The sequence below is a fragment of the Lithobates pipiens genome, unplaced genomic scaffold (genome assembly GCF_037356315.1).
Source record: "Lithobates pipiens isolate NorthernLeopardFrog02 unplaced genomic scaffold, aLitPip1_a1.2 Scaffold_19, whole genome shotgun sequence".
NCBI classification, from domain to species: domain Eukaryota; kingdom Metazoa; phylum Chordata; class Amphibia; order Anura; family Ranidae; genus Lithobates; species Lithobates pipiens.
This window is the reverse complement of record NW_027507764.1, coordinates 556,070,760-556,096,903: the sequence shown is the minus strand read 5'-3', so window position 1 is coordinate 556,096,903 and position 26,144 is coordinate 556,070,760. Positions and strand designations below refer to the sequence as shown.

The 26,144-nt window shown below is 42.4% G+C and overlaps 1 protein-coding gene across 1 annotated transcript in view; it reads right to left on the bottom strand.

The window, feature by feature from the left end:
* Positions 1-26,144, bottom strand: part of NSMCE2 (NSE2 SUMO ligase component of SMC5/6 complex) — a 379,808-nt gene that overhangs the window by 249,810 nt on the left and 103,854 nt on the right. Inside the window, exon 3 of the mRNA XM_077493326.1 lies at positions 16,784-16,890. Coding sequence (XP_077349452.1) covers positions 16,784-16,890 — 107 coding nt within the window. The remainder of the gene's footprint in view (positions 1-16,783; positions 16,891-26,144) is intronic.

Genomic DNA, 26,144 nt, shown 5'->3' with positions numbered 1-26,144 from the left:
AAAAAAGTATTATCTTGTTGTCATATCAGTACTCCTAATGCCTCAGAATTTGTAGATTTTTATTTGGGGACATCATGATTTGGCCTGATAAGGTATGTATGTTCCTGCAGAGATGAATTTAGTATAAAGGAAAAATTAGGACATTAGTGTTAAAGTTGTTGTAAACCTCAGGCATGAAATATGAACAAATCATATCCCTCTATAATGTGTACTTGTCTCAGTCCAGAGCATTTCTGACTGTTGCGTCATTCCTCTGCTATCTGCATGAATCACTTCTGAAAAGTTTTCCTGACACCAAGAAAAAAATAGTGACAGGGGAGGGATCTCCAGCTGATTGACAGCCTCAGCTCTGTTGCTGTGTGAAGGGAGGGGGGCTGTTTCTTCCCTCCAATCAGCTCTCAGAGCACTCCTCACTGAGCTCTGCAGAGTGTAACTTTAGCTCTCTGCCCTTTTGTTTGACATCTATACAAGCTTCATAAATTCAGCACTTTGAACAGATGTAGAGAAGATAAACAGGTATAACTTATGTAGGAGAATTTGCTTCATCTCTGAATATCCCCTGAGCCCAGTCACTTCACTAGGTATACAGTTAGGTCCATATATATATTTGGACAAAGGCACCATTTCCATACGTTTGGCTCTGAATGACACCAGAATAAAATGAAAAGGAAACAATCCAAATGAATCTGAAGTGCAGACTCAGCTTTAATCCAAGGGGGTGAACATAAATATAAAAGCACACATTTTTTTGTTTTCCTCTCCTTTTTTTGTTATTGGAATAAAGTTAAAAAATAAATAAAAGCACACATTTTAGGAAATGCAACCATTTTTATACACAGTGTATAAAGGGGCTCAAATGTAACTGGACAAATATTAGAGATTGGGGTAACACATTCTTCTTTAAAGTGTTTGTTACCCCAACATTTCATATTCCTGATATGCGACTGCTGTACCATATACTTGTATGAGAAAGTCTCCTGTTCTCTTTGTATTGCTTCCTTTGTGTGAAATCCCTGGTGATCCTGCCAGTCCCTCTGCTTTCCTATTAAAAACTGACCACACAAAGCATTAGAGCACACAATGGTCAGTGCTCTCCTCTAATGACCAGACTTATCCTGACCACCCCACCCCAGCTGGGAAGATCAGTGTATTGTTGCTTCTCCTCCCCCCAGCTTATAAAAAAGGGAAAAAAATATATTTATGTTTTTTTTTGTTTTTTGTTTTATAGCTATACACAAATGTTATACATTTAATTTCTATTTTATGGCGAATGGGTTGTTTAACAAGGCGATTTACAATCACCAAGTCTAAAATACAGATACACAAAGTTTATTAATTGATATCAATAGCAAATTCCAAAATGGATTAAGTACTTGAATTTATTCCAGATTACTGCAGTGCATAGCATCATATTTAATATCAAACTGCCACGTGCCAAGTACAGTAAGCCTTGACATAAAATCTAATCACATTTTAATTGAAAAATTAACTCCGGGCAAATATAGAAGACACATATTAAGGTAGATGTGGACTCATTTATATATAATTATTTTTGTCATGTGATAAAATGTCTACTGGCACTCAATAAGACATCCTTTTAGATTGTAAGCTCTAAGGAGCAGGGTAGTCAGATTCCCTTCTGTATTGAATGTATTGTAACTGTACTGTCTACCCTTATGTTGTAAAGCGCTCTGCAAACTCTTGGCACTATAGAAATACTGTATAATAATAAATAATAATTTCACTAAGGATAAATTGACACTTCTTCCTCCTCTGGAAAGCAACCCACAGTAGGCAGCTTTTCAGAGTGCAGAAAAGCAGCTGTTGTGAGGCAATACAGGAGGCGATCTTGCTGCCTCCTCAGTGTTTTTTTTTTTTTTGCCCAACAGCAATTTTTTTTTGGTGCTAATATGCCACAACTGTAACTCAAGCATTTGGCTTGTGGTTACAGCGTGGCACTATTCACCTGAATGGGTGAGTTTGGCAAGTGATGCTTACTTTTAACTTGACATGTTGCTTTAAATTTGGCACAGCCACAACACAAAGCTTTGTAACATGTGTATAGCCCCCTCTGGTTGTGTGGTAAGCATTACACTAGGTTAGGAGTAGATCCCATGCAATCATTAAGGCATCTGACCCTTGTGCTAGCAGATTCTTTGTCCCTGATACAAAGCTGTCCAGTTTTTTGTTGAACCTGGATGCAAACAAGTCTACATCTGGGGTAGCCCACTTTTGACATATAGTCTGAAATATGTCCATGGCGTAGAGGCCATTCTCCTGGACACAGCTGCTGGCGGCTTAGAAAATCTGCCTGCAAAAATTTTCTACACCTGGAATAAAGACCGCAGACAGGGAAGGAATATGCCTTTCTGCCCAGAGAAAAATGTGATTCACTTCCTTTTGGGCATCCAGGCTCCTGGTGCCTCCCTGGTGATTGATATAAGCCACAGACGTGGCATTGTCGGACTGTATCCAGACAGGATGACCCTGTAGTCTGCAAGTCCAGACCCTGAGGGCTAAATTAATTACCTGAATTTCCAGAATGTTGATGGGCAATATTTTTTCGGCTCTGGACCATCTTTCTTGGGTGAAAGTTTCTTCCAGAACTGCTCCCCAGCCTATTAGGCTGGCATCTGTGGTTACAAGTTTACAAGTAACTGGGACAAAATATTTTCCTTTTAGAAGATTCTTGGTCACTAACCAACCACTAATTGAGGCTCTGGCGCACCCCTGGGGGTAGGCACATTGGAAGATCCAAGGCTTGAACCTTCTTGTTCCAGGCAGAGAGGATGCTGTTTTGTAAAGGCCTCAAGGGACACTGGGCATAAGGGACAGCCTCGAAAGAGGCGACCATCTTCCTCAATAGTCTCATCATACATAGTGGTTTTCTCTTTGCTGAGACTACCCGGACTAAATCCTTTATGGCCTTGGCTTTTGAACCGGGTAAGAACACTCTGCTTTGGACTGTGTCTATGACCATGCCCAAATACTCCAGCGTCTTTAGGGGCTACAAGGAGGATTATTCTAGACTGAGGACCAAACCTAGGTACTCTAAGTACCTTACCGCACTTTGCACATTGTGGCATAGGCGTGTTTCGGACTGTTCTATGAGTAGCAAATCCTCCAGATAAGCTATCACAGTTATGCTCTGAGCCCTTAGATTTGCTGGGGGTGGGGCTAGAACCTTTGTGAACACTCGAGGGGGCGGTAGCAAGACCAAAAGGAAGGGCCACAAATTGAAAGTGGTGCTGATGCATGGCAAACCTTTAGGAATCTTTGGTGATCGGGAAATATTGGCACATGCAAATATGCGTCCTTGATGTCTATTGATGCCATACATTCTTCCCCCTGAAGGGTAGAGGCTATGGAGTGGATAGATTCCATGCGGAAAGGACTGATGTCTACAAATTAATGTCCTTGAGATCCAGAATCGGTCTGACATCCCCATTTGGTTTTGGAACCGTGAAGAGGTTTGAGTATAACCCTGAGCCTTGCTCTTCTGGGGACACCTCTATAATTACCCCTTGGGATAACATATGATCTAGGGCCAGAAGTAAGGGCCTTTTTTTTCTGTATCTCTGGGGATTCTTTACCTTAAGAAACGAGATGGTAGAAGCACCCAGAACTCTAGCTTGTAGACCAGACACCATAGAGGCTACCCATCTGTCCTGAATCTCTTCTCGCCAGGCGCCTGCAAAGTGCAGCAGCCTTCCCCCCACTCAGCCAAGTGGGAGCGCCCCTTCCTAAGGGAACTTTGGGATTCTGCTTACCAGATCTTGGGCCCCAAGATCTGGTAAGTAGAATCCCAAAGTCCCCTTATGAAGGGGCGCTCCTCGCTTTGGACCTTTCCCCTAGTGTTTGACCGGGGAGGCAGTCACCACTCCCTGGATGATGAGGCTCCAGGGGCTGGGGATAGAGCACATCTAAATATAGAAAGTTTGCTCTTTCTTTTGACTGGTAACAATGTGGTTTTACCCCCGGTAATTTTCTGGATATATTTGTCCAGGTCATCCCGAAAAAGGCACTCTCCATGAAACGGGAACCCAGTTAAAAAAACTTTTGCATGAAGCTTCAGCTGTCCAATGCTTAAGCAAAAGGGCCCTGTGCATGTGTACCAGCAGGAGAGTGAAGCAAGATGCTGAGCAGAATGCATAATGGCATCAACCATAAAACACAAGGCTTTAGGAAGTTATGCATAAACCTCGGCCTCCTCAGTAAAAAGGAAATTAAGCACCTGCTTCATTTGTTCCTTAAGGAACTGGCACATGCCAATTGCTGCAACCGTAGGTTGGACTACAGCGCCTACCACAGAGAAAGAAGCTGTAAATAAAGTTTCCAACTTTATCAGTTGGATCCTTAAAACCTTGGGCATTGTCCACAGGACAGGTCAGGCGCTTATTCACACAAGAAACGGTTGCATCTATGGCTGGGACTCCCCACTACTTGGTGAAACTTTCCTCCATCGGATAAAGCATAGAAAACCTTTCAGAAGGAGAAAAGAGTTTATCTGGGTGACCCCAGGCATTATACAATAATTCATCTAATAAAGGGTGAGTTGAGAAGGTGTACGCAGCCTGTGGGGATTTCCGGGACCCCAAGGAGGAAACAGGGGAAATGGTAGCCTCAGCAGAGGGCAATCTGTATGTGGAACGCACCAATTCAGTATAGTATTGCACCTGCGCTTTGAGGGCCTGGGAGGTAGAAGACAGCTTCTCCTCTTCCTCCGATTCGTCTGACAGCACCCGATCTCTATCTTCTGATAGGGACCTTTCCTCATTAATCGGAATACTCATCTGATAGGGAACCCAAAGCAGAGGGAGGGGATATAACCCCTTTACCTGCTATTTTTTAAGGAAGCTGTGACAAAGGTAGTAATCCTTCCTTCCAAACCATCCAATGCAGCCTTTAAAGAGTTTTCTGTAACAAACAGGGGCTGAAACATTGGGAGGGGCTGCAAAACCTGACAGGGGTACAGACTCATCCTGAGAGGCTGCTTCCAGTCTTGCAGGGGGGGTGGTATTCTGTAGCCATGTCCAGAACCCCTAGATGTAGGCAGTGATTTCCCGGTGCCTCTTTTACCTCCCCTTGAAGCCTTCTTATGAGGAGACAGTCCTAAGCTGCAAAGCAGAGGTACTAGTGTAAGGCGCAATCACTGTTGTGCTAGTCTTATAATATAAACATTTGCTATGTACTGCATAACCTGGTGCCAAGTAGGTGTCTTAGGTTTGCCAAGACTGTGTCCCACCGCTTACAGGATCTCTGGGCTTTTAAAAACGTCCACTTTGCGCCTGTGCACTGGAGCACCATGGACACCGCACGTGCACGCGCCGCAACCCCCTCCTTCCCCGCTGACCCTGCTGTAAAAGCATGCCCCCTGCACGCACGTAGGTCCATCAATGGTGGCAGGCAGGGTGGGGGGGGGGGGGAGAAAAAGATAATCAGAGGACTGTGTGGGACCCCCGGACTGCGTGGAATCCCCCCTTTAACGTTTATGTGGCAGAGCCTGCAGCGGAGGTGAGCAGTTTTCACAGACCAGCTTCACTGAGCGCTGAGCATGTATCCTGGAAGGCATGTAAGTATACACCAGATGGTCTCTTAATCCCACTAGTGGCGGAAAACTGGTAAGACATGCAACTACTCACAAAAGATAATCCATAATGTGTAAACTTTTAGGATTGTCTTCACTTAACTTATCCCGCCGCAAGAACTGCTGAGAACAGACAGATTCCAGCCTTCACCCATCATAGCGGGTAGCATTGTGCCAACCTTCAGGGTTCTGGGTTCCTATTTAAAGGAATCTCCTCCCTGGACCTGTAAAAGACTCTGCCAGGGACCTTTCATGCCACTGTTATATTAGTACACCAAGGTTTGAATCCCAGAGCCCAGACCTCCAAGGAGAGACATTACAGGCAAAACCTAATTTCTTCTTATCACGAGGCCCGGGCACCATCCATCTTAGGCGCTTGAATATAGGCCCGAGGCATGGATCCGGTTGTATAGCACCTAGGCCTTCGCAGAGACCATAAAACAGAGGTTTCTTCTTAGCACATCTTGAACGTGACCAACCACCTTAGACACTGGCGAAAAAACTGAGGTACTCTCCATATGGCAGGGGTTATTTAGGGGAGGGACTTGTAATTAGGGTTACCAGTGTCCAATCACCTGAAGGTACTATCTAACCCACTAATTACTAAGCTTCTGTGTCCCATGATGCATGAACAAGAAATTTATTTTATTGGGACTTTATGTGATAGACCAACAGAAAGTGACACATAATTGTAAAGTGGAAGAAAAATGATAAACGGTTTTCCTATTTTTTTTTACAAATAAATATGTGAGAAGTGTGTGCATTTGTATTCAGCCCCCCTGAGTCAATACTTTGTAGAACCGCCTTTCACATCAATTACAGCTGCAAGTCTTTTTGGGGATGTCTCTACCAGCTTTGCACATCTAGAGAGTGAAATTTTTGCCCATTCTTCTCTGCAAAATAGCTTAAGCTCTGTCAGATTGGATGGAAAGCGAATTTTCAAAGTCTTGCCAGAGATTCTCAATCGGATTTAGGTCTGGACTGGGCCATTCTAAGCCCTCGTACACACGGTCGGACATTCCGACGGAAAATGTCCGATCGGACCGTGTCGTCGGATAATCCGACTGTGTGTGGGCTCCATCGGACTGTTTCCGTCGGAATATCCGACGGACAAAGTTTTAGAGCTGGGCTCTAAAACTTTCCGACAACATGATCCGATCGGACTTTGTCCGATTGTCTGTAGAGAATTCCAATCGGACAAAGTGCCGCGCATGCTCAGATCAAATTCCTAGAGCAAAGCTATTGGCTACTAGCCTGAACGTAGTCCCGTTGTAACGAAATAACGTCGCCACGTTACGTACGATCGGATTTTGTTGTCGGAATGTCCGACCGTGTGTACACGGGCTCACACATGAATATGCTTTGATCTAAAACATTCCATTGTAGCTCTGGCTGTATGTTTATGTGCCAGCCACGGTACACCCAGATGTCATTGGCACTCCTTGCCCACTCTCCCATTTTTCCCTTGATGAACTGAGCTTCCTTCTGTCACTTGATTTTTGAAGGTACTGCAGCGCTACACAGCGCCATCCATCATCAGAAATACCCTGGACTGTCAGCCTACCCACACTGTATGTTGGCAAGGGACCCCCATACCCATCAGGAAGCCCGGCTGAGCTGAAGGATACTTAAAAGAACAGAGAGTAGCCTCGCACCGATAGAGGCTCCCACTATATCTCCGGAGAGATCTAAGCCCTCCGCACACACATAGTAGAGCTCTACTGTAGAAACGGGTCAGGCGAATTTACTGAGTGAGCCGGCTCCTCTTGGTGTGGGGACTCACCGCATCTGATACATTGAGAACCAGTTTCATCACCTTTGGACACCATAGGACTTCCTGCCTAATTCTAGTAGCCATCCACATGCTTGCCAACTGTGAGTAAATCTTCACATGTCTTCAGTGGAGAACCTGTCCTTTTGATAAACAGTGCTAACTTGCATTTCAAAGACTAGATGACGGACCACCTACTTAAGGACCTCCCTAGTTACATCACCATCCTTGAAAATATATGTATAGCTCACAATAGACTTCAACTAGTCATCACCTAGATACGGATTGCTTCCCACCCATAATCCATGTGTACTTCATTTGAGGAGAGTTTATGTGTCCTGAACCATATATGTATTGGATGTACCCCCACTTGATTTGGGGAAATAGAGTGGACAGGGGTCTGTAGTGCGAGTGTATAGCCCTGTCACCACTATCAGTTTCCTACTGTATACTCTGCCCCCTGATCCCAAGTTGTTTCATGTTATATGAATTGGACACAGCCACGATCATTGCTGGAATATTATCCATTCAGTGCCATCAGATCAAAGTGTGTCTGTGGCAAGATTATCCTTTAGTCTGTTTACCATCTATTTGGAATTCTTGAAAGTATAAGAATTTTTACCCGTTAAGGTGGAAACCGCTGACTGCCCTATCACTTTATCCCATAGAACTGCTCAGGTCTTACCCCACCCCTTCCTTTTTACATGTATGTTTAGGGTCATTGTCGTGCTGGAAGGTGAACTTCCACCCTCGTCTCAAGTATTTTTGCCGACTCCAACAGGTTTTCTTCTAAGATTACCCTGTGTTGGGCTCCATCCATCTTCCCTGTCCCTGCTGAAGAAAAGCATCCCCACTATATGATGCTGCCACCACCATGTTTCACGGTGGGGATAGTGTGTTCCGGGTGTTGTGCGGTGTTAGTTTTCCGCCACACATAGCATTTTGCTTTTAGGCCAAAAAGTTAAAAATTTTGGTCGCATCTGACCAGAGCACCTTCTTTTACATGTTTTCTGTGTCCCCCACATGACTTCTAGCAAACTGTAAATGTGACTTCTTATGGCTTTCTTTCAACAATGACTTTCTTCTTGCCACTTCATAAAGACCAGATTTGTGAAGTACACAACTAATAGTTGTCCCATGGACAGATTCTTCCACCTAAGCTGTGGCTCTCGGCAGCTCCTCCAGAGTTACCATGGGCCTCTTGGCTGCTTCTCCGATTAATGCTCTCCTTGCCTAGCCTGTCAGTTTAGGTGGACGGCCATGTCTTGGTAGGTTTGCACTTCTGTCATAGTCTTTCCAATTGTGGACGATGACTGAACAGTGCTTTGTAGATTGGGATATTTTTTTTTATAATCTAACCCTGCTTTAAAGGGGTTGTAAACCCTAGGTATAAAAGAGAATATTCCTGCGTCTAATCAAAGAGTAATCTAATTGTTGCACCGCTGCACACACTGAAATGGGGTACTTGAACCCCAATTGGAGAAGACAAAAGGTAAAAAGGTAGTGGTGCGCGGTACTATGGTGAAGAATCAGATTTTCTTTTCAGATCTATTTATTGTTCAGCACTAGCACTTTGTATGCGTTTTTCGTCATTTTTAACAAATCGCATGGTGATTCACTTTATATATTTTTTTATTTCGTCCACTATTTTATGTATAGTACTTTAGTCACTGAAACAAATACAGTAGTAGTTATTTTCACGGACCTTCTTTTTATTCAGCACTGCCACTTTATGCAACTCTGCTACCTAAAAAAATCGCATTGGGACCACCAGTCTTATTTATCATTAATTGTTTTTCTTATCCATTTGTCTACCACTCAAAATACTACTACGCATAGGAGTGAGGGTCCCTCACTATATATACATATATATATATTTTTTATATACATATATTGTCTTTTCTTTTTCTACGCTCCATTTATTACTTGTAGTGGAGACGATATTACATTTATCTTCTAATCTTTTGAGTACCTATTGAATATATTAAACCTGTTTTAACTAGATTCTTCACCATAGTACCGCGCACCACTACCTTTTTACCTTTTGGGTTGTAAACCCTGTTACACCACTTGTACCTACATGTAAGCCTATAATAAGGCTTACTTGTAGGTACTGTAGGTAGGTACTGTAAACCTGCACGGTTTAGGAGATATTTACCATATATGCTTGTGCCGATGTCATTGGCCCATGCACACTGAAAAACTGTCTCGATCATGATCTTTTTAAAAGGGCCATGGCGTGACCAGTGGTGCCCACGTGCATGCGTTGGAGTGACATCATTGCAGCTCCGGCCAATCACATCGCCGAGGCCTGCGAACCCGCAAATAACTCCGGGAGACATGTCACCGGGCACAGCCGTGTATGGGGACCACTGCAACAGCTTTGATCTAAGGTAAGTATTTCATAATGAGCTAGTATGCATACTAGTTCATTATGCCTTTGTCTTGCAGGTTTTTTGTTTGTTTTGTTCTATGTGTTTACAACCACTTTAAACATCTCCACAACTTTATACCTGACCTGTCTGGTGTGTTCCTTAGCATTCATGATGCTGTTTGTTCATTAAGGCTCTCTAACAAACCCCTGAGCGCTTTAAAGAACAGCTGTATTTATACTGAGATTAAATACGTGGACTCTATTTACTAGGCAATTTAAGGGGATTGCTGTACTAACATCAGATTGCGGTAATTTTTTTTTCATTCAACTTGCTGGGTTTAAAAAAAAAAAAGAAAAGAAGCAAACTAGTTGTGTGTGCTAGGCCTTACTAGGCCTTATACCTTGCCAGTAGGTCATGCCCCTCCCAAATACTTTACACAATACATACATTAGACTGGGCAAGAAAGAGCTACAGAAGCCGCCTATGGCAAAAAAAAAAAAAAGACTTTTCCGTAGCGTTAAAACTTACCACAGTCCTCTAAATCACTGACATATATTGGACACGAGTTTAACGATTATGTTTGAATCAATCCTGCTATAAATATATATATACTGCCTGCCCCCTGAAGGTTTATGGCTCCTAATGCTCCTACAAATAGCAGAGGATGTCATCTGTTTACATATAAAATAACAGCAGCTGAAAGAAGCCAGGAATTAATTGGAGGAGGTTATAAAACTTATCATGGCTCCCAAAAGAGGGACATAATACTGTATATTCCAACAAGACCGAGAGAAGTTATCAAAACTTGAACAGCCAGAACCTGGAGCAGCCGCCTAAGGCAACCAATCAGCTTCTACCTTTTGTTTTCAGACCATAACTGAACAGCTGAAGATAGAAGCGGATTGGTTGCCATGCAACATCTGTTCCAGATTTTGTCTGCTCCAGTTTTGATAAATTCCTCATACTGGGTTACTTAAGAAATTAGGAAAAAGTAGCTTCAGGAGTATCTAATTCCACCCTAATGGCTGCATTCGTTTTCAAGTTTTAGCTTGCTTTTTTCCTCTTATTTTCATCAAGTGGTCTGGACAGTTAAGGTGGTTCCTCCATCTATGAAGGAGCAACGGAGACAGCAGCACTGTCCGGAGTGTGTAGAGGTAGATGGACTAGATTTAGATGGACTTTACATATGTGACTAATGCAGGCCATACACGGTCGAATTTCGAAACGAATTTTCTTTTCAAAATCAGAAATTTTTTTTTTTTTTGTGATCCGATGATGCCACCATTGATTTTTTTTTAATTCGGCCGACCAAGCTTTCAAGTTCACCTCATGTTGCTACAGAAAAGAATTTTTCGTGCCCGGGAATCTTCTCTTCTCTCCGTAAATATTCTTTTCTTATTACATTTGTCGCAAGATTTTCCCATCATTGATTCGAATATTGTTAATTTTTCCAAAAATTTCCAACATGTCCGATTCCTCAAATTTAATTTCCGCACGAAAATCGGCTGTTGTTGCAGCCAACTAATGGTACAAAATTCATACGAAAATTCTTAGATGCGATTTTTCGAAATCCGAACCGTGTATGGCCGGCATAACAAATTAGAGCCTTAAAAGCAGTTGAAAACACTCGCATACACCCAGTGAATTGACTGACCTCAGGTGATACACAGAGATGTATTTATCCATTACATGTACATTCATACATACATACACATACTAGGGCACATTTAGACAAGAGCAGAATCTAGCAGCTGTCTGTAGGAGAGCTCCAGCTCCCATTCCTAATTGGCTAGAAACTCCAAATCTTCCAGTGCCTAGGGAACTTCTGGGACGCTCAGAATTTGTTCTCCGCATTTCAAGTTTTCTTCCAAACACCACTCCAAATTGCTCCCAAAGTCAGGGTCCTCGGACAGCCTCTTTAATAACAGACCCAGGCCGCCGTAGGCAGAGCCTTCTGTTGGGGTGTCGTCCGCTGACCACGGGCAAAATTGGGCTACATACCAGCAGAGGGCTCTGTAGCTCTTGTCCAACCACGTCTCCGCCTGGACCAGCCTGGTTAACTGAGCTTTCCAATCCTTGTGTGGTTGTCTCCCCAGAAACACCATTCGCACTTCTTACTGCGAAAAGTACCTTTCCCGGAAAGAGGAGAGAATTTTTCCCTGGAGTCGCTGCTCATGGACTAGCACGACCTTCCAGAGTTCCCAGTGCACCAAATCATACCATCCCCAGCAGTACACTGGTCCCCTGTGCTGTATCCGCATCTCTAGCAACCTCCTTCTGAATTCCTCTTCCCTGGCGGCTGGTATCTGTACCTCTCCTCTCCTGCTATCCAGACCTTGTATCCAGGTGGAGGTTTGGATGTCCCAGACTGCAGGAAGCATCCCGCTGCTTGCCACCAATGTAACAGAATATCCCACACTCCGCTTGAGTGCTTTCGTCATATACCACTTCCTCCAGTCTGAATATAGATGATATATTACAACCAAGAACTAGGCAGGACTCGTTTGGCTTCAAAGCTGGAGCTCTTTATTTGAAAAGAATACAGGCTTTTATACACTTGAGAAGGAGGTTCCCCCTCCTGAGCATATTACCCTAAAAATACAAACTGTAACCAGAAAAATAAATTAACATTAACAAGTCATTTAATCAGCCTAGGTGACTCAGAGGTCTGACCTTTCAGGTCAGACTTGCCGTTTTCTAGCTCAGAAGACACAATACACATTATCATAAGTATAAACACAGAACACCTTCACACAATAGCAGGAGCCCCCAGTAGCAGATGGACTGGCTCCTACATTGAATTCCATGAAATCCATATCTAAGCAATGCTTTGATTAATCAGGGATTGCACATGGCATGGCACAGTCTACAAAACTCTTACAATGTTCCATCATTTTCTTAGTCACCCAGTGCCCCTAATAGACACAGAGTGACTTAGACATAGGAGGTGCATGGGGAGCTGAAACAAGGGTTTCCCAACCTCTCCAAGGGATTCTGGGTAAAAATACATTTATGTTTTTTGGTTGTAAGATGACAAAATGTGAAAAATTTCAATGGATATGAATACTTTTTCAAGGCACTATAAATAAAAGTTGTTACCATAAGCACGCTTTATACGTTATTTGAATGTATTTAGCACTATCTTTCTGATTATTTATTTTAACAATTTTTACATTTCTTTATTTTTACACAAAATACCAAGTCACTTCAGTATTTAATTTGTTTATAACTTTGCAATGCTTTTAAAATGTTGAATGTCATGTCTGCAGCAGCTCCTTTCGGTAAAACCCATTATATTTTAGGCGTTCTGGTTCTTTACTAAAATATTTGTTACCACTAAATGTCAGCTTTAATTTTCTCACTGAACCGCAAGCTTACAAATTACTTTTTAAAACAGAAAAACACAATAAGCTGCACCAGGGTCTGTTACACAATGGACAGAGGAAATAACTCTGATATGATCATTTTGATAAGTTAGATGTTACAACACCAATCCAAAAGCGGCCATACTGGTAAGGCCAATGAATATAACTGTAGCAGAATGCCGATAACTCAAAGCTGTGCCCCAATGGAAATCCTCATCTGCCCCAACCCTTACCTTGTGTAAAAAAGTAATCAATGTCAATTTACCACTGTACAAGGCCACCTAATTAGCGAGAGGATGCCCTAAAAAATTCCACAAGGTTTGGGACATTTGGGTAGAGGACTTGTCTACTAATACTGACCCTGAATCTCCTAATCATCAGTAGATTATCTTACAAATGACCAAGTGGACATTTATATTTAGCTAAACCCGTGTCCAATCTATATGTCTAATAATTGTGAATAATGAATAAATGACTTGTATAGCGCTACAAATGCAAACTGAATCGCTTGATCCGTCCGGTGTTGTCCTGCTTCTTAGAAGAGCTGGGTCTTGAGTTTTTTTCTGAAGGCCCGATGGTTTTCTTCCATGCGGATGTTAGTGGGTAGAGTAGCCACTGGACCGTGGCTCCAAGGACCACTTAGCCGTGGTCCTTGGATTGCGAATCTTCGGTCTCCCTTTGATTTGTAGCAGGACTTGGGGATGAGGAGGAGGTTTTGATTAGTTGATCGGAGACTGCGATTGGGCGTGCAGGGTTTTATTTTCTCGCATAGGTATGGAGGAGCGTTTCCTTGTGTGCATTTGTGGGTGAGGCAGAGGGTCTTGAATGTGATCCGATTCCTTTACTGTTAGCCAATGTAGGGTCCCCATGGATGGGGAGATGGATTCCCAGGGTTTTTTTTCCCCCCATTACCAGTCTTGCTGCCGTGTTTTGGACAACTTGTAGGCATGCAATTTAGTATTTAGGTAGTCCTATGTAGACAGAGTTTTTGCGTAGTCGAGTCAGGAATTGATGATTGTTCAAACTACTAATGCTTTCTCCTCTTCTGGAATTGTGACTTCCATCTTATTAAATGTGGCTTAATACTACCATTGAGTAGCCGATACCTATAATATTTTAACAATCTCAGAAGTTACTGGAGCATAGTTATTCTTGTTATAGTGCCAAAAGCGGCACTACGGTTAAGATTTTATACTGTTTGCGTTATTGTAATCTATGTGGGACTGAGCTTGGGTGTGCCCGATAGTCTCGGTTTTATAGCTACACCCACCCACCTTCATCTACACCTAAGCCCAATAAAAATAAAAAAGAGCTGTGCCCCAAAAAGGCAAACTGGGGGTACAATATTAGCCCCCCATATAGCCTGTGATCTCCTTGCAACACATCTCCTATGCCTTACCATGCCTTGATCTGCACTGGGACTTTGAGTAAAGGGCAACATATCGGTAAAGTAGAAGGATTGCGTCATAACCATCCCCCAATCTCTTCATGGCTTGATAACAGTGAGGAATAATAAGCAGCAGGAGAGGTGGAGGAAGCATAGATCCACAGAATGAAGCAGAAAGAGCGAGATTCTTTCACTGCAGGTCCTCAGATAAGGTTTTCTCTCCAGTAGAAACAATGCGCAATGAACAGCACAGTAATGACATCACCAAATCTCATTCCAAATCTAATGAGACTAGTAGTGTCTTAGATGATTTCACACTGTAGATATACAGCTATGAGGCTGAAGGCACAGAAGTGCACAGCTATTTTTCAGGAAGAATTGAATACAAAAGTTAAAGTGGGGGTTTTACTAAACACCCATTTCTGTGTTTAGAGTCCAGAGATACGGCCGCCCGAAGCCTCGCTTTTCCTCTCCGTGGGGCCGGCATTGCAAGTGTGGGCACCCGGTTGTGACAGCTTATGGTTTCACAGCAGGGCGTGTACTGCGCATGCGCATTCATGAATGGCTGGGCAATCTTCTGGGCCGACTGCGCGCGGGGGGGGGGGGGTTGGGGGAAACTACCACTCGGCACCTCCCGCGTCATGAGCAGAAATGGCAGCTGTCAGATAGGCAACTAGGTAGCTGCTCTCCAATTTAAAAAAGCACACACAAATGAGGCATGTCAGGAGCTTTGGATGAAACTCCGCTTTAGAGTGCTTCTGAAGCCTAATATAAATTTACATTGATTAGATCCATTAGTTATAAGCAAAAAGCAATGATATATTTTTTTTCTTTGTGCCAAACATCAAATATTTTTTCCTCTTTTTTTTTTTTTTTTTTTTAACGAACCATTACAAATCACTTTAACGTTACTGATAAGGAACATACATTTTAAAAAAAGACGGTCATCGATATCTTTAAATATTTCAGGGTACTAATAAGTGAGCATTCAAAATATCTTCTATAATATAGCAATTCAGGGCCAACAACACACAGTAAGTGTAACTGAAACAAAAGTGCAGTTACACTTTAAAGTGTATTTAAACCCTAAAGCAAAACTTTAACCACTTGCTAACTGCCCTATAGCAGATACACTGCTACAGGACGGCTTCTGTGATTATACAAAGCGGGAGATGATCAGTGGGTACAGCGGACTCAATGTCCGCAGGCACCCGCCAATAATTCAGTACTGAGGCCGAACAACGATCTGCCTATGTAAACAAGGCAGATTGCCATTCTGTCAGCAGGGGAGGCATGGATCCTGTGTTCCTGCAAAGCAAGGACAAGGATCTATGTCTTCCCCTAGTAAAAGTACCTCCCACATTGTACAAATAAAACTGTCTAGGCACACAGTTAACAGTTTGATCGCCCCTAATGTTAACCCCTTCCCAGCCAGTGTCATTAGTACAGTGTCGAGTGCATATTTTCAGCACTAATCACTGTATTAGTGTCACTGGTTCCCAAAAACGTGCCAGTTAGTGACCGATTGTCTGTTGCAATATTGCAGTCGCTGATCGGCATCAGTACTAATAAAAAAAATAATGAAATAAACCATTACATAAATGTATCCCATAGTTTAGAGACGCTATAACTTTTGCACAAACCAATCAATATACGATTGGGATTTTTTTTTTTAACAAAAAATTTGCAGCAGAATATAGATTGCCCTAAATAAATGAAGAAATTCCATTTTTTTTGCATTTTTTTTTATTGGGTATGTTTTATAGCAGAAAGTAAAAAATGCATTTTTTTAAAAAAATATTTTTTTTTCTTCTGTGCACAGCGCAAAAAAAAATAAAAAAAAAAAAAAAAAATCAAAAAAGCTCCATTTGTGGGGGGAAAAAAAAGCAGGACATACGTTTTATTTGGGTACGGCATTACATGGCTGCGCAATTGTCAGTTAAAATAACGCAGTGCCGTATCGGAAAAAATGAAATTCTAAGAGATACAAGGATTGGCAGGCGTGCAAACTCTACGGCATACAGCCAAAACCCAGCAAATCTGTTTGGGTGGATTAAACCTTTACAGTTTTTTTTTTTTTCTTTTGTGTTTAAACTCTCATTTATTCTCTTAGATTAAGTTACAGTGAAGTAAAGTTTGACCTTTGTGGTTAGCTGGTAAGAGTCTACATTGAGTATACACAATCCACCGAATAAATCAAAGAGGGGAAAAAAAAAAAAAAAAGAATGCAACAATGTTATGAGGCATGGAGAAATAATGATTAATAGAGGACAAGCTGCAACTTGTTTCCATTCTCACCTTGCCAATGGTTTCCTCAACCGCTTTTATGTAGTTGCTTAAATCTCTGTTGACAGCAGCATATTCCAACATGACGGACTCCATGCTCTCCACGTCCACCGTGTCACCTACAATGACACAGGCATTCTTGGTCAGGGAAATACCATAAAGCAAACAGAAAAACAGTAGAGCTCTTGTTTACATTTTTTTTTTTTAAAGGCCATGACCACATAATACAGATTACAAAATGTTTAGGACAGGTAGACATGCATGCATCCAATTGCTGTAAATGAAAAGCCTTTAGGCTGGATTGACACCTATGCATTTTTAATGCTTTATGCATTTTGCAGATTTGCACTACAGAACCATAGGAAACCATGATAAATGTTCTGTAGTGCAAATCTGCAAAATGCAAAAAGCACTAAAACTGCATAGGTGTGAATCCAGCCTTAAAGTGGTTCTAAAAGCCTAAACATTTTCTAGATTAACGCATTCCGCAAGCCAGGCTGTCTGTGTCTATAGACGAAGGCAGCGCTGCTCGGGATGAGGAGCCAGGTGCGCAAGAGGAGGAGCTTCAAGGCAGGTAAGTTTAATATGTTTGTCATTAAAAAAATAAAAAAATAAAATAAAAAATAAAAAGATGACGCACAGGATTAGATTCGATTCCAAGGATTGTGTGAATCCCAAAATTTGACGCGTTATTGTTTGCTCTCTGAACTATGGTTTTTGTATCGTATTGAATGCAAAAATAAAATGCATGGTTTTTATATACGCAGTGTTCTTTTAACTTCTATATGTCCCTCAAAAAAAGTCCATGGGTACTTATATAGTTGTTTGTACACGACTTTACAATCACTTTAATAATGATGTGGCTTTACTAACCAACATGTCAATCATTATTTTTGGCCAGATTTCACCCACCTCAACCTAAAGCTGGTCTGATTTGTGGCCAGTTCAGCAAAAATACAACCCATGGGTGACCCTGATGGCACCACCCATTTCAACAAACTTCTATAGCAAAATCGAAGGTGCGGGATGAAGTAATTGTTGGCTAAACAGTGACTGCATCCTATCAGATACAGTCATTGTTTGGTTATTCAGACAGCCGCAGGCACTGTGACTACTCAGCAGGGGAGATTCCACCATCCGAGCTAAACAACTCAGGCCGCGTACACACGCGGGGACTGTTCGCCCAACTTTGTCCGCTGAACAGTGTTTCGGCGGACAGTCCGCCCGTGTGTGGGCGTTCAGCGGACAGTTTCAGCGAACAGTCCGCTGAACAAGGTTTTTCGGAATTTCCGAAAAACTGTCTGCTGAAACCTTGTTTCAGCAAACAGTTCCCTCGTGTGTAGGCTTGTTCGACAAACTAAGTTCCGCGCATGCTCAGAAAGGCTTTACACGCCGAAAGTTATAATGCAGTGTATAGGACGTCGTATTTTTCGTCCCGTCGTACGTGCCGTTCACGTCATCGCGCACGGTTTCAGCAAACTGTTCGTACGTCGTGTGTGGCCATGTCCGTCCATGCTAATTTTGAGCGGACTGTTTGCCGAAACTGTTTGACGGACAAAGTTGGGCGAACAGTCCCCGCGTGTGTACGCGGCCTCAGATTACCAGAGAGCTCCTGAAATAAATAAAAAAAAATCAAAAAGTCAATACTTTGCCGTTTGTAGCATGCTTGAGGGTGGAAGTGGTTTTGTGCATCATGGACTTAGAAATGTGCATATTGGGCGAGTTGTTTTTCATATATTGGACCAGCATCCTACCAGCTGATCAAATTTCATTACCAGGTGAAGTCAGTTACACTTCCCGAAATCCCTCCATCAAGGTCCCTCACTGACACCCTTTCCATCTGCAGAGACCACAAATCAGCACTGTACAACAACCCTCGCCAGTCGATCCCTTTTACTCCCCTCGGTGTGCCATGGGTCCTCTTCTGGATCCTCTGCTGGACAGCAGGATGTGGACACCTGGAAGAAGGACCCATCTGGGGAGTAGATCATGGGTGTCCAACCTGCGGCCCTCCAGCTGCTGTGGTATTACAAGTCCCATCATGCCTTTGCCTTTGGGAATCATGCTTGCAATGCCGCATGGGACTTTCCTCGCAATGCTTCATGGGTTCTGTAGTTCCACAACAAGCTGAAGGGTCTCAGGTTGGACACCCATGTAGATGATCATCTACTTCTTGGATGAGAAGGACCCAGTGTTGGATGATCATGTTCGCGTGGCTTAAGGGAAGTATAAAAAAAAATGGGTTTTGTTTGTATTTTTTTTTTTTTTTTTTAATGCCAAGCGAACAGATAGCAGGCTCACTTATATCCTGGAGTTGGGCTTTAAGTTCCCTGCATAGGGAGTTTCATTTCCTTGCAATTCAGCAACAGATATTGAGGATGTAAAGTATTTCATTACAACATTGGAAGTGATCATGTGATTATGGTAAAGACAGAACCTTCGCATAGCCATGATGAAGAAAGAGCGAGTGTTGAAATTCCGCATGTGTTGTGATGATGCTGAGCAAACACTTTGTATTGGACAGATATAGACGGAATGGTCAGGATTTTGACCTTGTTGGTTGTTTTTCTCAGACTGACTGCTAAAAGGTGGCCACGCATGTGCAGATATGATCATTTAATCATCGCTCCCAACTGTCCCCAATTTCGAGGGACTTTCCCTGATTTGGAACAATGTCCCTCTTTCCTATTCATTTGTCCCTCATTTTGCTCTGATCTATATAGGTTGTATATAAAATGCACAATTTATAGCTTTCAAAAAGTGTTTCCCAGAGCTAAACCTTTCATCCGATTTCTAAATGGCTGCATTTGTAAATGCCAAAAGCCAATATAAAAGGAATAGTAGTGGTAGAAAGAGCACTTGTGGGTTTAACTTTTTGTTTGTGTGTAAGTCTTCATTAAGGGGGCGTGGCCAGGGGGCGTGTCCTATGCCTACACACTTTTGCGAATACGTGTCCCTCAGTCCCACCTCAAAAAGTTGGGAGGTATGCCTTTAACTGATCATTCGATGCAACTAAAACGATCAGATTAAATAGGAATTTAAATCACAAACCCTTGTAAATTCGATCAATTTAATGAGCGTTTGATCAATTTCAATGCTGGCGAGTAAATCAGTTTTATTGATTTCTTCTCATCTATTGAATAAATAATTGCCTGTATGAAACTATCAATTGATTAACCACTTCAGCCCCGGAAGGATTTACCCCCTTCCTGACCAGAGCACTTTCTGCAATTCGGCACTGCGTCGTTTTAACTGACAATTGCGCGGTCGTGCGACGTGGCTCCCAAACAAAATTGACGTCCTTTTTTTTTCCTCACAAACACAGATTTCTTTTGGTGGTATTTGATCACCCCTGCGGTTTTTATTTTTCGCGCTATAAACAAAAAAATAGCGCAAATTTTGAAACAAAACAAACAAAACAAAAAACGCATTATTTTTTACATTTTGCTATAATATCCCCCCAAAATATATAAAAAAAATGTTTTTCCTCTTTAGGCCGATACCTATTCTACATATTTTTGATAAAAAAAAAATTGCAATAAGCGATTATTAATTGGTTTGTGCAAAAGTTATAGCGTTTACAAAATAGGGGATAGTTTTATAGAATTTTTATTAATATATATATTTTTTTTTTTTACTAGTAATGGCGGCGATCAGCGATTTTTATTGTGAATGCGACATTATGGCGGACACATCGGACATTTTTGCCACATTTTTGTGACCATTGTCATTTATACAGCAATCAGTGCTATACAAATGCACTGATTCCTGTGTAAATTACACTGGCAGGGAAGGGGTTAACCACCAGGTGGCAGTGTAGGGGTTAAGTGTGTCCTAGGGGCATGTTTCTAACTGTGGGGGTGTGGCTGTGTGTGACACGTCACTGATCTCTGCTCCGATCACATGAAGCAGAGATCAGCAAAACTGTCACTACGCAGAACGGGGAGATGCTTGTTTACATTAGCATCTCCCCATTCTTCCTCCCAGTGAGGCGATCGCGGGTATCCCCGTAATGATCAAGTCCGTGGGACCCGCAACCCGGCTCACGGAGCTGGTCGCCTCTTAAAAGGCAAAGTACAGGTACGTGATCCTGCCTGTACGAGCCCTTCTGCTGACGTATATCGGCGTGAGGCGGTCGGCAAGCGGTTAAATAGCCTTGCAGGAGGTAAAGGTCTTTTTTGCATGTATGAGCTGTAATATTTTGTTCTGTTGTATGGTTGCACCATTTTTTAATGCATCTTTTAGGGTGTGCCCCCCAAATATCTTGTTTGTCTATGGACATAGACGCTGTCTTTGAGCCTATGAAGAGGGAGAGAGTAGAGAGAGGCACTGCTCTTGTGCACTTTGCTGGATCAATATCGGGCTCAGGTAATTTGGGGGGGGGACAGCTGCACCCAGGTTTTTTACCTGAATGCACAGAATGCATTCAGGTAAAACACCTCCAGCCCTTAGAACCACTTTAGTTTAGGCATAGGTTTTGTGCATTTCCTTTAACGTGTTAAAGCATAGCTGATGTAACCCTATTCATGAATACTACTATTAGTTCATATCTGAAGTCACTGGTGTTTTCTGTAAATGACCCGATTTTCTGTTTTGTGAATGAAATCAATGCTCTCTGACCAGACATTAAAATGTAGGTGTTTTCCAGAGAACTTAAAAAAGGAAAAAAAAAGGAATGCATGTTTTGCTGTGTAAGCAACTCTTTCTAATTGAGCAATACAATCGGCTTACTCATATTCATGACTTCCTTCATTTATTTTTGTTTACTTTTTTGGTTGAAGTTACCAAATTTGACAATTAGGCAATCGTGTTTATGAGGTTAGTCATTGACCAGAACAATAAAAGTAATAGGCCTATGAAAAAATAACCAAATTTAGGAATTGGTCGGGAAAGATTAGAACCAATTTTCAGGTTCTATTCTACCTCTTACCCACTCTACTTAGAGCTAAAAAAATACCCAAAACAAATATAAAAAAAAAAGGGTTTCCATAAAAGAGTATAAAAGAGGAATAAAAGCCCTTTTTTGGACCCTGGAACACAAAAGTTACTGTAGATCCAGACTATGAAATGGAACAGTTGCAGGTTGGGATGCAGAACGGGTCCCCTGTATTAACATCTGCACAATTCTTCACTTGTTGAATTTTTCTAATCTCTTTCAGAAGAAAAGCGATGGAATCAGAGGCGGAGGTCAGGTAGACCTTCTACTCCAGACACAAAGCTTTAATATGAAATAACTCAAGGTGCATGAAAAACTGCCTAAATAGCACCGCTCGGCGCCAAAGGAAAAAAAAACCTCTTTCAAAAACGGATGTAACCTACATAAAACTGAAAGTCTATCAACAAAACACAATAGCATTTATAATTATGTCAGCAGCTGCTAAAATATATCGGAAATGTTACTTATTTAACCACCTCAATATCAGGCACTTAACCCCCCTTCCTGCCCAGGCCATTTTTCAGCTTTCAGCGCCATCACACTTTGAATGACAATTGTGCGGTCATGCTACACTGTAACCACGTGAAATTTTTATCATTTTCTTCACACAAATCAAGCTTTCTTTTGGTGGTATTTAATCACTTAGTTTTTATTTTATTTTTTTGGAAAGAATATCAAAAAATTTTGAAAAAAAAAAAAAAAAAAAAGATATTTCTTAGTTTCTGTCAGTAAGGCTACTTTTACACTGGGGCGCTGGTGGTAAAGCCGCGCTATATTTAGCGGCGCCTTACCGTTGTTTTAGTAGCGCTATGCAGCTGAAAAAGGGTCAAAACCACCCGGTTTGCAGCGCTGCCCCATTATTGTCAATGGGAAGGGGCGCTTTAGGAGCGGTAAATACACCTGCTGCTTGCAGGACTTTTTTGACCGCCCTGCAAGCGCACCGCTCCAGTGTGAAAGCCCTCTATTTTTAGCACTTTAGCGTCTCAGCGTGAAAGCAGCCTAAATGTTGTAAATAACCAAATTTTTATCCTTTACTCATGGGGGCTGATGAGACCGCATTGATGGGCACTGATGAGGTGGCACTTACGGGCACTGATTAGGTGGCACGAATATGCCGCACTTATGGGCACCGATAGGTGGCACTGGGCATAGATAGGCGGAACTGGTGGGCACAGATAGGCGGCACGGATAAGCGGCACTAATGGGTGGCATTGATGGGAAACAGTGATGAGCATTGATGGGCAGTACTGATGGCCAGCACTGACTGGCATCACTAATAGCTGGCACTTGTGGGCACTGATTGCTGGCAGTGGCATTGCTGGTATTTAATTGTCATCAGGGCACTGATGATCATTGCCCCGATTACATCTCTAGATGTCCTCTGAGGAAATGCCGCTAATCGGCTCTCCTCTCCTCATACTCTGTCAGTGTGAGGCGAGGAGCGCCGATTAGCGGCATCTCCGTGTTCACATGTGACCGGCTGTGATTGGACACAGCCGATCATATGGTTAAAGAGCCGCGGTTCTTTACACAGATCAGGGTCACGGCGTGTCTTAGCAACATGGCGCGGCCATGATCGTTGCAATGCGTGCCCCCAGGGGCGCTTGAGAGCGGTCGTTCTGGAGGGCTGTCACATGACGTCCACCCAGAACGAGAGCTGCATCACCCAGCCGTCATTTGACGGGTGGCAGGCAGAAAGAGGTTAAGAAGGGGAAGCTTTTGTTATGGTGATCCTAATTCTTGTCACTTGTGCACCGCATAGCTAGAACTCCACCACGTGAGTAAGATTCCCCTTATGGTATACACTCACCAGATATTACTATTTGATGCGCCTTAAAGCGGGATTCCATTGCGTTTTTTTACCTGCGTCACTGGTGGGCGATTCCTACCGTCGGTTAGCATTCACGATCGGCATGTTTTTTGACCCCCGGCGTGACGATTCTTTTGCTTCGGATTACTTTTAAAAAAGTAGTCAGGCAGTTTCCATTTTAACTGTGGGCGTCTGAAGCCCACAGGCATTTACTTCCTCTATTCTATGACGCTCGGCTCCCAGCATCCACCGCTCCATCTCGCGCATGCTCACTGATAGCAGTGAGCAGCGCTGTAAAAGTTTCAATAGTGGTAATGGCAGATACAGCTGCCTGCCCACTTTGAAAATGGCAATTTCGGACACGCCCTCGTCACGTGACCGGCATCCTCCTTCTGAAATCTCACGAGATTTCGCAATTTCATTGTCCCCCATGGATTCTTGGGAAATAGCTTAGAAATTTCCCAGGGACCATTGCGAGGATGATAACCACTCCTACTCCCACGGGAGGAAAGCCCGGAAGTCAGCACAAACATCTGAAATATAAGGTAAGTACTGAATATTTTTTTTTTTTTCCAGGGTTCATTAATGTAAGTATGCTATCATGTGCTTTAAATAACAAGAAGATAAATTTTTAGGTACAAAACCGCTTTAAGGTAAACTTTTGTTGTCACTCCGAAGGCATCCGCTAATTCTATCCAATATAGCGGGATCATATGAAAAAATAAAATTGCCACATAGCGCAATTCTTTTTATCAAAATTTTATTGTAGCCAATAACCCCCATACAGAATCTAAGATAAAACGTAGAGTAGTCACTAGTCCTTCTGTGTAGGAAGCTGCCTGTATCAAACAAACAGTCGCGCCGATTCCTTCCTGCTGGTTCCCAGCTGACCGTGACACGCAAACGTCACTTCCGGACGTCGTGGAGATCACACATATTTTTTCTTATATGTGGAATCAAGTAAAAGCTCGTCACATGAGGATGAACTGACATGAGCGCTGCTATGGCATTTTAGGGACATATGTGTTGAACTTTTTAAAGCTTTAATATAGAAGAAACTTACCACCCTGTTTTTTTTTTTGGTAAAAAAAAAAAAAGAAAAAAAAGGGGGCTATTCGGGGAACCTCATCTTTCTGCATTCCAAAGGAACGTTTCCAGATTACATTCCCATTTGGTGTGTAAGTCGTGGTTCACACTGGAGCTTTTTGACATGTCAAATCGCATGTAAAATTGACAGCAATTTCCGTCAATGACACCATCCTTAAGCCCCGTACACGCGGTCAGATTTTCCGACGGAAAAGGTCCAATCGGATCATGTTGTCGGAAAATCGGATTGTGCGTGGGCTCTTTCTGACTTTTTCCAACAGAAAACATTTGAGAATCGGATCTCAAATTTTCCGACAACAAAATCCGATCAGACTTTTTCCAATTGATGGGACAAAGGGGCGAAGCATGCTCAGATCAAATTATGAGACCAAAGCCATTGGCTACTAGCCTCTACGTAGTCCCGTCGTACTTAACGAATGTCACCACGTTCCGAACGATTGGATTTTCCGACAACTTTGTCCGACCGCGTGTGCACTACACAAGTCCGACAGATTTTGTGGTCGGAATGTCCGACCGTGTGTACAATTGCAAATCAGCGTGAGGCCGCATCAATTCAAAAAGTAGTTTCTGTACTCATTTTTGAGATTTTGGGCTGCGATTTACATTGATGCTCCACCACATCATAGGTGATGCAGATAACCAAAAATTCTATGAAGTTTAATCATTTTCTTGATGATGTATCAACCAATGTATTTTATTATACTAATGATATGTTTATTTTATTATACCAATGTTATGTTTATTCTATGTAATATAGATGAAATCTGTGGTATATGCAAAACCTTGACGAAGCAATCATGTGAAACATGTTGGTTCTGCTTATCAACGCATCAGATTACGATGATCAATTATAGTCTCATGGTCCATCAAATACGCTATGAATATGTATTTTTATGTTTTTGATACGATTAATAAATTTATATCTTTTTTTTTAAATTGGTGTCTTATGTGCCTACCCTATCAATAGACCTTGTCTAAATTAAAAACCCATTATTGTTAAAGAGACTTGTCTCTTTTCTCCCCCCTCTCTTTTAGCATTACCAGGGATTTGAGACCGTGTCTATTCTGGAAATGTTCAATCATCAATATTTATAGTTCATACTCTGTGAAAGAAATTTTAAACTCTGTTTTTAGAGCAAAGCCTATGATGTCATCACGCAACCAGAAGTGACGCAAGCATTGGGTATACTGTGGGAAGCAGATGTTTTACCTCCTTAAAAGGGGTTGTAAACCCTCATGGTTTTTCACCTTAATGCATTCTATGCATTAAGGTGAAAAACCTCCTGTCATGTACCAGACCCTGTCTTTCTCCGGCCAGGAACGAGCAACGCCAGCTCTGGCTGGTGTCTCGTGTCCTGATTGGATAGATTTATAGCAGCACAGCCATTGGCTCCCGCTGTTGTCAACCAAATCCAATGACGCGGGCACCAGGGCCGAGTCTAGCTTTTTGTGTCTATGGACGCAAAAGCTAGACACGGGAGCGCACCCGCACAGTAAACCCCAAGGAGAGCGCTTCTCCT